The sequence below is a fragment of the Cetorhinus maximus genome, chromosome 3 (assembly GCF_964194155.1).
Source record: "Cetorhinus maximus chromosome 3, sCetMax3.hap1.1, whole genome shotgun sequence".
Taxonomy (NCBI): Eukaryota; Metazoa; Chordata; class Chondrichthyes; order Lamniformes; family Cetorhinidae; genus Cetorhinus; species Cetorhinus maximus.
The window spans coordinates 204,120,676-204,135,666 of record NC_135881.1 but is presented as its reverse complement, the minus strand read 5'-3'; the positions used below and the strand labels follow the sequence as shown (position 1 = coordinate 204,135,666).

At 44.3% G+C, this 14,991-nt stretch overlaps 1 protein-coding gene across 1 annotated transcript in view; it reads right to left on the bottom strand.

Moving 5' to 3' along the window:
* drosha (drosha ribonuclease III) overlaps positions 1 to 14,991 on the bottom strand; it is a 155,364-nt gene that overhangs the window by 85,403 nt on the left and 54,970 nt on the right. Inside the window, exons 16-17 of the mRNA XM_078539651.1 lie at positions 9,201 to 9,308; positions 3,766 to 3,873 (exon numbers count right to left, since the gene is read on the bottom strand). Coding sequence (XP_078395777.1) covers positions 3,766 to 3,873; positions 9,201 to 9,308 — 216 coding nt within the window. The remainder of the gene's footprint in view (positions 1 to 3,765; positions 3,874 to 9,200; positions 9,309 to 14,991) is intronic.

Below are 14,991 nucleotides of genomic sequence, written 5' to 3'. Positions count from 1 at the left end.
AAAACATCTATTTATTGTGATGTTTTTCAACTCTTTTAATCAAACTGCACCAAATTGCTACTGGCAAATACATCAACACATTTTATTTTGAAACAAACTTTTATAAAATCTAGCTAAAACATTGCTGGTTGCACTGGTTGAAGGCAGGTTTGACTTGCCGACATGCAAATGAGTTTGAACAGGAACTGGAGAGAGAGACTTTTGAAAATGAGCAAAGCTCTGGGCACAATTTGCACCTGAAGCAGAAACTTGACCCCTGCCAATTTACATTGCGTTCAGTGCATCCAGAAAGATACGTTGCATATTTTGTTGGTGAGAAGTGATCTGGGAGAAGTAATTTTATTCGTTTCATTAAAACAATGAAGTGCTCTCTTCATCAACTCCCTTCCCCTTTTAAAGGTGTCAACTTGTGCTGAGTTATGATCCCGGGCTTGTGAGGACACCAGAGATAACTCCGCTTTGGAACAGTGCCCTGGGATTCCTAATGCCCGTCTGAGAGTTCGGACCTTGGTCTGACGGCTCATGACCAAAGGCAGCAGCTCCGGCGGTGCAGCGCTCCCTCGTACTGGAGCATCAAGCCTTGACGTTTGTCTCTGTCGTGGGTCTTGAACCTACAACCTTCTGGTTGAGGGACACGTGCACTGCCAACTGTTACATAGCTGACACTCCTCAATTTGTGCAACTGGAAGGGTCCAAATGGATAACTGACCCTTTGAAAAGAGCAACTGAATTCATCTAAATTGCTCAAAGGCTCTAACGCATAAAAGGGAGGATAACTTTACCATAATGAGCGTCTCAATCTTTCCACATTCAAGGGTCTCAAGAGTTAAAACTCAGCGAAAGGACAACTGAGAACAGGTTTTCTTTTTACTTGCAATCTCCATTTTCAGTGATCTCGTTAAAACAAAAATACTCAGGATTAAGAGTGAGGAAAAGACACTAGCACATGAAGGGATATCTCAACTGTCCCACCAAATTTCAGTGCAGAATACAAATCGTCAAGCATGGAAGGCCAGCTCCTGACTTAAAAGGTCAAACCTTTTGGAGTAATTGATAAGGATACAATATCACCAGATTTTTTTAAACATTAACAACCCACACTGGCGCGTGAGAAAATACATAGCTTCATAGTCACACTGAAACAAAGATTCTGAATGTCTTCGGTCTAGCCACAGAGGAAACAAGGGTCAGCAGATGAATAAAAGAGAAGCAGCGAGTTAAAATCCCTGCAGTTTTTCAATGGACATTTTGATTCTCTATTGAGTTACAAAGAAAAGGTCAACCTCCTACTTTTTCCAGTAATTGGAAAACTTTCAAATAGTTTTAAACTGTGTAGCTTCTTATGCCGCGTTCGAACTGAACTTTTAAGAGGCAAAGGCTGCTGCATCAGCATCATAGAATGGTTACAGCGCAGAAGGAGGCAATTAGGCCGGTCTGGTCTGTGCTGGCCCTCTGAAGGAGCAGCTCACCTTCTGGTGCCACTCCCCTGTCTTTTCCTGGTGGCCCTGCAAATATTTGCCTTCTCAGATTTTCCAAAGAAGTAAATGTCTGTGAAAGGCACATCAGGGCATTCTCTGCACAGCAAGATCCCACCATCAGCAATGGGATTTAAAACAAGGCTGCATTTAACGATGCCTCAACACTAGGGGGGAGTAATTCCCGCACATAGAGTCAGAGAATTGTTACAGCACAGGAGGCCATTCGGCCCATCGTGTGTGCACTGGCTCTCCAAATGAGCAATTCGCCTAATGTCACTCCCCCACTTTCTTCCCATAATGTGCACATTCTTCCTTTTCAGATAACAGTCTAATTCCCCTTTGAATGCTTCATTTGAACCTGCCTGCACCACACTCACAAGCAGCGTATTCCAGACTTTAACCATTCGCTGCGTGAAAATTTTTTTCTTTATGTCATTTTTGCTTCTTTCATTTTAATTACTTATACCAATTACTTTAAACCTGTGCCCTCCCGTTCTCGATCCTTTTGAAAGTGGGAACAGTTTCTCCTCATCTACTGTGCCCAGGCCCTTCGTGATTTTGAATAATTCTTTCAAATCTCCACTCAGCCGTCTCTTCTCCAAAGGAAAATAGTCCCAACTTATCCAATCCATCTTCATAACTGAAGTTCCTCATCCCTGAAACCATTCTCGTGAACATTTGCTGCACTTTCTCCAATACCCATCACATCTTTCCTAAATTGTGGACGCATTACTCGAGCTGAGGCTGGACTAGTGTCTTGTACAAGTTCAACATAACCTCCTTGCTCTTGTACTCTATGCCCTTAAAGTCTAGGATACTGTATGCCTTACTAACTGCTCTCTCAACCTGTCCTGCCACCTTCAATGATTTACGCACATGTACACCCAGGTCCCTCTGCTCCTGCACCCGCTTTGGAATTGTTTTATATTCTCTCTCCATGTTCTTCCTACCAAAATGAATCACTTCATCTATGACCTGCCCACCCACTCCACCAGCTTGTCTATGTCCTTTTGAAGTTCTACACTCTCCTCCTCACAGTTCACAATGCTTCCAAGTTTCATATCATCTGCAAACGTTTGAAATTGTGTCCTGTACACCAAGGTCTAAGTCATTAATACACATCAGGAAAAGCAAGTGTAGACGCAGTCAATGATACTATAGTCAGCAGCGGCCTACCTGGCTGGATTAAGGAACTGGTTCCCTAATCCTTTACAGAGAAAATGAAAAAACGTATGTGACACAATTGGGAGGAAAAAAGTGCAGTGGGATTACATTTAAAAATTAATAAAGACGTAGGAACTCAGTACAAATTGTGGAACCAATCCAAAGCGATCTCGGAGTTGGTTCTGGCAAAGAGGGATCCCAATCCCACTTCAGAATTCCTTTTCATAACCTTTTAGTGAGTTGGTAAACATCAATAAAAACATATACTGAGTATTTTGTTTTTAAAGAGATAAATCTATCGCCCAATGTGGGGCTTGAAACCACACCCAGGGATCTAGAGTCCCACTATCTACCAACTGAGCCAGCTGTGCTATGTGGAAGTTCCCTGCACATTGATTTTCCAACTTATTCACTGCCTTGATAAAGCGCCGCACGCTCCATGTTTGGGCAAATGAACTCTTTCTGTGCCAGGTTGGTGCTTGGAAAGCGGCGAAAGCAATTGGTCGTTCTGTCCCTCTCATCACCAAATACCGAACTCGGAGTTTCAGAGGTAATGCGGTCATGTAGCTATGTTGTTAAGAGTGGGGTGAACCATTCTGCAAGCAGAATTCCGGACCACTCAGGAGAAAGAGAAAGGAAGAAAAAAAAAAATCGCTTAAAACCTGACAGTTGACGTTCCATTTAATGGGGTTAAAATTGCAGCGTTAAACTGGCCCAGAACCAAAATGGCCTTGGCGGGAGAAACTGCGCATGTGCCAGCAGCCGCAGTGTGGGTCGGGTGCGTACGCACAATTGTTGCTGGCGCCTAGCTGGTGTGCATCAGGAGTTACGGTGCGGAGGAAGTCAAATTTGCGTCGTTGATTGAAGCAGGAATTTCGAACCGGATGCCGAAAGATAGCCCACCCACCCCAATCCCCCATTCTCCTCCTCCCCCCAAACAAAACAGGGTCCCCCACAAGAAACCAGCCTCCAGTCCCGCCACGTACACCCTCCACACACCCCGCCCCGTAACTTCCCAACCAAAACTAGGAACAAGGTGCGCGAATCATGGACTTGAGCAATGTGAACACAGGGTGGTTATTACATCGTTACAATTGAAAAAGACAAGTTAAGGAATATTTACCTGGAGGAGACAGCGCTCCTTAAACGTGTAGCCTAGCAGCTTGTCCAAGTGCATAAGACACTGATGGTATCGAATATGGTGGGTCAATACTGGCAACATCATGGCATGCTGGAAAACACATCATAAACAGGCTAAAAGAATTATTGGAACCTCTCCATATACACTAGAGAGTTGCTTTTACTAAATTGTGTTCACAAGCAGTGCTTCACACATCAGGGGTCCATATCGAAAACTCAGATTCGTCAATTTGAATAAATTCATGTTCCTGGTGAGAGCATCTCTGTCTGCTTTATGAGCAGAAATTTGTTCAAATCTACCACTGCACTCCTTCAGTCGGCTTCTCAACGCTTCCACAGTCCAGCAGTGTAACACACCGAGCCACAGGCTTCCTGACAGCCGCTTTTTGAAATCATAGAAACTTCCGGCGCAGGAGGCAGCCTTTTGGCCCGTCGTGTCCATACCGGCTCTTTAGAAAGTACAGCCGTGCTTAGTACCACGCACCCCTTTTTGTCTGCAACCCTTTAATTTTTTTCATCCTCAAGAACCTGTCCAACTTCCTTTTAAAATTATTCATGAAATCAGCTCCCACCACATTAACATTTCAGATTTGATTTCTCATTTAGTGAGAGAAATTTCTCCTCATCGCCACCCTAGACCTTTTGACAATGATTTTAAATCTATTATTATTGACTTGCCGGTGAGGATAATTTTCCTTGATCTACTTTTATCAAAATCTCTCAGCATCTTGAAAGTCTCTCAAGAGCTCACTTCTTAACCATCTCTGTTCTGAAGAGAACTTTTCTAGCCTCTCCTCATAACTGAAGTGCCTCATCCCTGGTAAGTTCCTGATAGATCTCCTTTGTGTCCCTTCTAAGGCCTTTACATCTTTCCTGAAGTGAAGTGGTCCAGGATTATCCACAATTCTCCAGCTCAGGTCTCACCAGTGATTCATAACGTTCCAACAATGATCTCTGCTTTTATACTTGATGCCCCCTCCTTATAAACCCAAGTAGCCCCCCCATGAATTAAATGCCAGGCATATTTTGGCTGGTCAGCCCTCCCCTCACAATCCAGCTCCAATAACTGGGGGCTGACAGAAATCCAATCCAAGCAATAGTCTCCAAACTGGAGTCCGGAGTCCTCCACCATTGGTAGCATCAGGCCACGTCAAATATCTATAACAAAAACAAAAAGTGCTGGAAAAACTCAGCAGGTCTGACAGCATCTGTACTCCCTAGACTCTGTCTTTCTCTCCACAGATGCTGTCAGACCTGCTGAGTTTTCCCAGCATTTTTTGTTTTTGTTTCAGATTGCCAGCATCTGCAATATTTTGCCTTTACCCACGTCAAATACCTGTTGACTTAGCTCCAGAAAAATACTTTCGATTGCCTTAAGAGTTATTGCAGAACCCTTAACAGATGCAAGGCTTCACCCAACTCAAGAACTTTCTTAGCCTTAAGTAAAAAATAATTTCTATCAAAGCCTCTTTGATTATTTAGTGGATTAACTGGATGTAGTGTGGCTGCAATACAGGAACGGAAGGAGGCCATTCAGCCCCTCAAGCTTGGTTCAATATAATCATGGCTAATTTGATTCTAACCCACATTGGCTCCATATCATTTTATACCCTTGTCCAGCAAAAAAAAATGACCAGCAAAAGCCCCAGGTTCAATTCCTGACATGCGCTGTTACTGTACTCTAGTAAGAGTCAAAGGCAAGAGGGGACACATGGAGGAAAATTGGACAAGGTGAATAATGGTGTACCTACACCACAAGGACTGCAGAGGTTCAAGAAGGCAGTTTACCACACCACCTTCTCAAGGGCAACTAGGGATGGGCAATGAATGCTGGCCCAGCCAGCGAAGCCCACATCCCGTGAACAAATATATATTTTAAAAAATTGCTTCCTCCAATTAGCTCGGTGGGTTAAAACCCCCACACGGAGAAAACAAGTCCTTGAAGGTTCCGCAGTCAGCTCATGCTGTGTGCTGTTAGCTGACTTCATCCAGGATGCTCTTGATAGATCAAGAACCATAATTAGCTCTCAGGCTAGGGAGTACAGAATTAGCTATGGCTCTTGAAAATCATTACACCCACAAATCCGGAATCCATCAGCAATAATGAACTGAAAACCCAGCGCAAATTGCATGTGTTGGGACAGTAATTACTAGCACTCAGCTTTTGTAGATGTCATAATAGGAAACCTTTGATCAAACCATTTAAAAGATGCACACCTTCCTGTGCTACATTACTTCAATAAAATTATATTGATTGACTTCTGACTAATTTCGCTGAAGCGAAAGCAGATGTTTAACTTCACATTGTAATTCAGACAGTTCCAAGTAGTTTTTATCAATACCTCATTAACGTTAAGTCTTTATATAATATTGTCTGTGCATACTTATCCTTATAACCTTCAAACTCCTCCATAACCAGGCTTAATTCAGCTCATTATCAAGAGATTTAAACTGATACAGTGGAAGGTTATTCTGCAAACCCACTATTCCCAGGTGAGGGAAAAAAACATCGAGCAACCTTCAAAGGCTTATTTCTGAGTTTTCTTTGTATTCACAAAAATCAGTGCAAAAGAATGGAACACCTTTACAATTAGACACCCAGCACTAAAGACAAAGTTTTGACAAATGTTTATGCTGTTTGAGTATCAGATTATAGGGCTGAAATGTGGACCTTGAGAAAAGCGGACATCCAAAGACCAGAAAGCACTCAAATGTTGTCCTGGAGAAAGATGGAGAGAACACGAGAGCAATGAAGAAGTTCTCGGGAGGGGGAAAGATCGTTAGTGAAGATCACAGAGAAAGGACATGCAAGGTTGGATTGGCCATACTCCAAGGCATGAGAAGTTGCTGAAGGAGATGATTGAAGGAAGGTTAGAGGGATGTAGACCAAGAGGGAGAACGAGAATGATGATATAAGGCAACCAGCAATTTTTTTTTATATTCAATCACGGGATGTGGGCGTCGCTGGCTGGGCCAGCATTTATTGCCCATCCCCAATTGCTCTTGAAAAGGTGGTGGTAAGCTGCCTTCTTGAACTGCTCCAGTCCATGTGGTGTAGGTACACCCACAGTGCTGTTAGGAAGGGAGTTCCAGGATTTTGACCCAGCGACAGTGAAGGAACAGCGATATATTTGCAAGTCAGGATGGTGAGTGGCTTGGATGGGAACTTCCAGGCGGTGGTGTTCCTATGTCATTGCTGCCCTTGTCCTTCTAGATGGTCGTGGGTTTGGAAGGTGCTGTCTAAGCAGCCTCGGTGAATTCCTGCAGTGCATCTTGTAGAAGGCAGACACTGCTGCCATTGTGAGTCGGTGATGGAGGGAATGAATGTTTGTGAATGAGGTGCCAATCAAGTGGGCTGCTTTGCCCACAATTGAAAATGGGAGACTCCAGTGAGCAACTGAAGAGGAAAGCACATGATCATGAGGCATGGAGAAATGAGCAGAGGACCTGGCCTGAGGAAGATCGCTAATAAATGGGTCCCAAGTCAGGTGGTGAAGTATGAAACAAGATGCAATTCCTTGTCTTGATAGTTTGTTTACTTACAGAATGCAGCAAGAGGAATGTCTGCTTCCTACCTACCAACTCAGTGTCCCAGCAGTCCCCCTTTATATGTACTCAAGATATTTAATCAATCAATACCCTCCACATTTATCCTTAACCTTAACAATACAATTAACATAACATTAACAATTACCACGACTGCTATGCTGTTGGGCTGTAATAACACCTGAATTCTGAGCGCTCTTCACTGTACCAGAGTAAGGTCTCCCATTGTTCATGCTCCCAGTTCTATGGATAGAATATGATTTCCAATTCAGCAGAACGCTGAGGTACTAGAGCAGAGAAGAGTGAGCATATTTAGTGGAGGTTTTGTGAAAAGATTGGATGAATTGGAATGACTATTTCCCCAAGTTAAAGAGTCATTGACAAGCAGCAATCAATTGAAAATTGGCACTAGGGATATGAGGAGGAGGTTAGGAGACATTTCTTTATGCAAAGAGTTTGTGGAACAGGAACAGCTTCGTCACAGTGAGTAGCTGAGGCATAAACCATTGCCTGTTTTAAAGGGAAAAATGGACAAGTATTCGAAGCAGAGAAAGGATACACGGTCATGGTGAGAGAGCAGAGCTGTCAAATTAAGATCGCTCTACGAGAGCGCCAGCATTATAATGATAAGTATAAGGCCTCTTTGTGTATGGCAAGCGTTGACTGTTCTTCTATTGATGAGGAATAATGTGCTGGGTTATGGGGAGAAGGTGGAGGAACGCCACTAGGTGACATTTGGAGAGCCAGCATGGACACGAAGGGCCAAGTGGCCTCCTTCTGTGATTCTGAGGAGGGTACACAAGAGTCCATTGAGTTTAAGGATCACACACAAGACAGTGTCCAGGACCTGAGCCGGGTGCCTGAGGATTAACACTTTATCACTTGACAGACTTACAACTGACGCCCAGTTAAGGAGTTGTATAGATGGGAACAGGGAAGCTACAAAGCAACATAGATGGACAAAGTGATTAATGCAAAATTCTGGCAGGTGGAGAGAAGTGTGAGGTGCAGTCAGAAAGACAAACTGGAATATTTTGTTAACGGTGAAACGGAGTTGTTGTGGAGGAACAAAGGGATTTTGGTTTTTTTGTACGCAGATCACTAGAAGCTGGTGCACAGGCACAACAGATTGTCAAAAAAGGTAAACGGAATATTGGCCTTTATCTAAAAAGGATTTAAATACAAGAGTGAGGAGGCGCAGCTGTGCGGAACCTCGATCAGACCCCGCCTGGAGCACCAAAACCTCAGGAAAAACACACTGACCTTGGAGAGGATACGGTGCAGATTCACCAGCAAAAATATAAGGGATTAAATCATTTCATCACCGTGAAGAGTGGCTGCACAGAGCTGGTTTATAGTCTCTTACATTTAGAAGACTGAGGGTTTATCTAATAAAGATCTATAAACCAATAAAGGGATTCAACCGGGTCAATAGAGAGAAACTGGTGCGGGGGGGATCCAGATCAACACGGCACCATGTTAAAGTCAGAGCCGGAAGGGAAATCAGGAAGCAGGTCTCACAGGAAAGGTGGGGGAAAGTTGGAGCCCACAGTCTCAAAAGGCTGAGAATCAACTGAAAATTTTAAGACTAAGATCAATAGATTTCTGTTCAGTAATGGTGTCAAGGGATACGGAGCAAAGGTGAGTCAATGGAATTGAAGGCTAAATCACCCAAGATCCAAAAGAACAGGCTTGAGGGGCTGAATGGCCTATTCACATACTATAATTTGTTGAAAGTTTTGAAGCTTTCTCATCGGGCTCTTCGTTATTTAAACGGAGGTGGATTTTCAGATACCTGTGTGAAGGGAGTACACTACCCTTCATGCTACCAAGAGGGCCCAATCCATTTGATACAACTGGGTCAACACATACCTGACAGACATCTGAGCGCACACCAGTCTTCCAGAAACCTTGGCTGCTCAGTTCCACTGTTACCTCACGTCGCATTGTATTCTTCTGTCGGATCTTCTGCAGAGCCTCCTGAAACGAATGCAAATATGGGATTCTTTGGTGCGCCATAATGGGATGTATCAATGCTAACACTCCTCAAAGTAATATACCTTGAACGTTTTCAGGACCTGCACTCACACTAACTTGTATCAAGTGCGGTTCACTCATTAACCCCGTGTTCACCTACATTGGGTCCCAGTTGAGGAGCTCATTGATTGTAAAATTGTCATCCTTGTTTTCAAATCCTTGGTCTCGCCCCCTCCCCATCTCTGTGATCCCCTCCAGCATTCGAAAATATCTGCACTTCTCCAATTCGGGCCTCTTGCACATTGCCAACTTCAATCGCTCCACCATTCGCAGTCATGCCTTCAGCTACCAACACCCTGAGCTTGAGAATTATCTCTCTTAAACCTCACTGACCCTCCGACCCCTCCTCTCCTCCTTATTAGGCCCAGGTTAAAACCTACCTCTTTGGCCAAGCTTTTGGTCATCTGCCCTAGTATCTCCTTAGATGGTTCGGTGGCAAATCTTGTTTGATAACACTCCTGTGAAGCGCCTTGGGACACTTCACTATGTTAAAGGTGCTATATAAATGCAAGCTGTTGTTGTTATGGCAAGAGGACCCTCGGTGCAAAAGGAGGATACACTTTGCAAATGTCGATGGTAATTGGCGGTCACAGGACACTTTTTAAACAGTGCCCTCTGCCCCCTCCCCCCACTCCGTCAGTGCTGCACAGCTGAGGCTGTAATAAGAAAGCAGATGTTGGAATCTTCAAAAAAATGCTCGGTGTTAGAGGTTGAAGGGAAATCTCTGGTCACACTGCTCTCCATTCTCCTCAGTTCAAAATGACCCAATCTTGGTCCTCATAAACAGCTGAAGCAATAAACTGTATGAGACTTCAAAAGGGCCTAAGCAGAAATTCGTTCAGCTAGTTAAATACACTCAAGTGCTGAGGCAGCCACAGCACTAAACTAATGACGGATGGAAAATGCCAGACAAAGCAAAATTGCATTTCAGCAGCATCATAAAGCATAGACTCCTAAACCGGCTTTTTTTTTTTCCCCGTAAGGTTAATGATTCTCTTTATAAATAATCCCAGCAGTAGCTGCAGCTCTCTCAGTATGGTTGAATTACAAGGCTAACAGATCTAAAATGACATGCTCCCGAAATAAACCTGTATGAAAAATCATTTGATTCATACTTTGCGAACTCCCCAGTGTCCAGCAGTGGTGTTTGGGCTGCGCGCGTTATTTTGCGCATGCGATTAGATGCAATTGCTTTGCTGTCATCTCCAACAAATGCAATTATAAGTTCAAACATAAAAACGCAGAGGGATCCCTTTTATTCTCTTGTTAGCAGCCTGCTTATCATTTCCTTTCTAATGAAGTTTATCATTTCCATGACAGATTTCCCATTGCTTTCTGAGGGTGTGTATGACAAAGTAGAATTAAATGAACAGGGGGTCATTGAATAGGACCAGGCATATTTCCATAATGCACACAAAGGGTTAATATATTAACTATTACGGTGTCTCAATCATTGACGAGGCCAAATCTCAGCGATTGCTCACATCCCTCAACACTTAGACCCACCTCCTCCCTCCAAACTCCATTTCATTCGGAGTCCGTTGTTGGTGAAAAGCACTCTCCCCAACACCAGTTATAATCAAACTTTCAAATTCCCAACTGACGAGTCATTCATCTTCCCTTCATGATAATTATAGAACTTTCCTTCTATTTAATTACTTTACCATGTCTGCCTTACTGTCCGTTACTCAGCAAAAAAAAAATGTTTTTTCTCTTTTTCATTCCCCTACATCTAACCTCAATCTTCATTCCTCCCCCCAGCCCAGGCTGCACAATCTGAATGTATCCGGTGCACAGTTAGTTTCGCCATCCATCGCTAGCTCTGACTAGACCACATTAAAGTAATGCCTTATTCCCTACACTACATGTCATCATACCCTTTGGACTACTTAATCGATAGTGTGAAAAAGCTCACTCAGCTCTACCAAAATCACTGCAGAACCAAGACATCCCCATCTTTTTTCGTTCACGAGCATCTCCCCAATCTAGCTCACCCCTTCCCGCTCTCATCAGCAACTAGCACTAGAACTCACGGACTTCTTTGGCATTAGGATTGAGACCATCTGTTCAGCTGCCTCTGTTGCTTCTCCACTTGCCCATCAGGCCAAACCTCTGCCCTGATCCTGAATCGCTCTCTAGTTTCTCCCCCATCGATTGACACTACTTCCACCAAGAGGCTGATCATCCAACCCCCCCCATTTTTCAGCTCCATTCTAGCTGATATTATAATGGCTCCCGCATTGTAGGTGCCATTCCCCTCCCTTTCAAAACTGCCATCACTCTTACCCCCTCAAAAAATGACACTCGGTTCCTATGACACGTTGTTGTCTCCCATATCTTTACCCATCTTCCCTGCAAAGCCCAATCAGATTTCATCCCTCCAAAATAACGGAATGACCCCTAACCAACCTCATAAATTACATCCTCCATGAGTGAGACACAATATCTTTCCTCAACCTCTGTATAGCCTTTGACCTGGTCAACTGCACCATCAATGCCTCTCCTCTGCTGTCCGTCTCATCAGTAGGGCTGCCCCTGCTTGATTCCATTCTTACCTATCCAACTGTAGCCAGAATATCTCCAGTAATGGTTTCTCTTTCCACCCCACGACGCCATGATTATTTATCCTAGGCCCATCTTTACTCTTCACCTACATGCTGACCTTTGACAACATCATCCAAAGACAATGGTCCTGATCCTGAGAGAGGGGCGAGTTGCGTGGGTGTAGGGATTTTTGGGCAAGAAACCTAGATGCCCCGGTTTCCCCATATGTTTCAAGGTTTTAATATCAGAGCGAGTGTATTTTTGTTGGCCGTGATCCTCGCCCTACCCCTCACACCCCCCCACCCCCAGAGGTGGGAGGAGTTTGATCCAAAGCAAGAGAATAAGTTTGTGGGGGCTGGGGGGTGGGGGAGCAGTCCTACTCCTCTTGGCCCACAAGCAGTGCTAAGAAGGCACTCACCATCTCCCCAAAGCTGTCTTCACCTCCCTTCAGCTGCCGGGTTTCCCAATTCCTGGGAATCCTGTCCAGCCGGGCTTGAATGCGATGTCACCGGCCTCATTATAATATTTAAATAGCCAACCTCCCACAGGGAAGAGATTAGCTGTCCTCCTCCCTTGTCCCGCCTCCTGGCTTTGTAATGTTTGAATTTATAATTGTATAGTGGGTTGGTTGGAGGTGGGTTCGAGATTTTTAAAGTTTTAACACTGCATCCAACCACAAACCACCATTTTTGGGGGGAGGTTAAAATTCACCCACTGAGTTAATGTAGATCTTCCAACCTTCATACATTTCAGCTCAATCAAAACTCCGTTGCTCAAACTCTAACACACACCAAATCCCACTCACGTGTTTAAATCCCACCATAGACTCAGCCCCCATCTCTGGAAGTGCCAACAGCCGTACAAACACCACACCACCGCTACCCACCCCCTGCCCACCAAAACACCCCCCTTGCAAACAACCCCAAACCCAGACACCTCTCGTCAGGCTCTGGCCTATAACACACCCCTCTCTCTTTCTGCCCCATTACTAGTGGCCGTGTTCAGCTGTCCAGAATCCCTCACTGAAACACTTCCTCCTCCTTTCAGAATCACCCTAAAACCGTTTGTTGGTAACATTTTTGATCACTTTTCCCAGTACCTCCTTCAGAGTCATCACAGCACAGAGGGAAGCTATTCGGTCCATCAAGTCTGTGCTGGCTCTCTGTAGAGTAATCCAGTCAGTCCCATTTCCCCACTCTCACCTTATCCCCGTGGGAGTTTATTTCCCTCAATTGTCCATCTTACTTCTTTCCGAAATCCTCTGTTTCTACCAACCTCATAGGAAAGTTGCAGGCCAGTACCATCCACTAGGTATAAAAAGATCCTTCTCACGTTTCCCTGCCCAAAGTTTTAAATGCGTCCCCTCATCCTCGTACGATCAGCTAATGGTTTTTGTCTACCCCATCTAAACCTGTCACAATCTTGTACATCTCTATCAAATCTCCCCTCAATCTCCTCTGATCCAGAGAGAACAACTCCAGCCTCTCCAACCCACCCTTAGCGCTAAAAATCCCTCATCGCCAGAACCATTCTGGTAAATCTCTTCTCACCCTCACATCCTTCCTAAAGTGTGGTGGCCAGAACTGGTGCAATGCCCTCATTGTGGTCTTCTTTTAAAAAAGTTTTTGATTACACTGCCCCAACAGGAAGGTTTTTCCACAGTGCTTTATGAATATTACTTGGTGTTTTATAAGTTAGGAAGTACTACAAAAAGGAACTCAAAATACAGAATGAATTGAAATTACAAGGGCACACGGATCTGACAAAGTGAATGTGGCGCAAACAAGTGATCGCTGAGGTTACACTGATAGATTTACTAGAGAAAATGATGCTGACAAGAGACACTATCCACAACGAAACGAAGGGTGTGGGAAACCTCCTGTTACAGTTACCGATCTCCCAAGCTCTGGTCTCCCCGATTGCACGTTACAGTGGTGGATTATTAAACCCTCAGCCAAAGGCATCTTCCATGACCTTTCCTCGTCGTTTACACTAACACATTAGCTCTGCACTCCACAGGCTTACTGTCCTGATGGTATCAGTGGGTGAAAGAGCTGTAGACTTCACTTATCCACACTTTAGACAGTAATGCAGACAAGTTACTCTATACAAGTTATGGAAGCTACACAAAGAATAGACAGAAGAATATCTAATGACCCCTGTGGTACCAGGCGCAGGACAGAACCTGCAAACCTTGGAGGGAAAACTTGATTGGATCTGTTTCAGCAGATATCAGGATCACAGATTTGTTACAGCGCAGAAGGAGGCCATTCGGCCCATCATGTCTGCACCTCTTTCCAAATGAGCAATTCGCCTAGTGCCATCCCCCCACCTCCTCCCTACAACCCTGCAAATTCATCCTTTTCAGATCATAATCCAATTCCCTCTTGAAAGCCTCAATTGAACCTGCCTCCACCACACTGTCAGGTAGTGCATTCCAGACCTTAATCACTTGCTCTGTGAAAAAGTTTTCTGTATGTCGCTTTTGCTTCTTTTACCGATTACTTTAAATCTGTGCCCTCTCATTCTCGATTCTTTCGCAAGCGGGGACAGTTTCCCTCTATCTACTCTCTCCAGACCCCACATGATTTTGAACACCTCTATCACATCTCCTCTCAGCATTCTCTTCTCCAAGGAAAACAGTCCTAACTTCTCCAATCTATCTTCATAACTGAAGTTCATATGAACGTACAACATAGGAGAAGTAGGCCATTTGGCCCCTCAAGCCTGCTCCGCCATTCAATAATATCATGGCTGATCTGTTTGTGTTTCAAATTCCACATTCCCATCCAACCCCGATAACCTTTGATTCCCTTGCCTAACGAAAATATATCTATCTCTGCCTTCAAAATATTCAATGACCCTGTATCCAATGACTCCTTTGTGACATCTAGCCTTGACTATTGATGTATTCGTGGGTTATACTTCTCTGCTCCTTTCTGCTATTTTATGACCCTCATTTCCCACATTATTATTATGGTCTCCTGTCTTGAATCTACCCCTTGATTTGCCACATCCGCCAAAGCTTGACCCCTGATCCCCACCACCACACCCCTCATTTAGTTTAAAACCCTCTCTACTT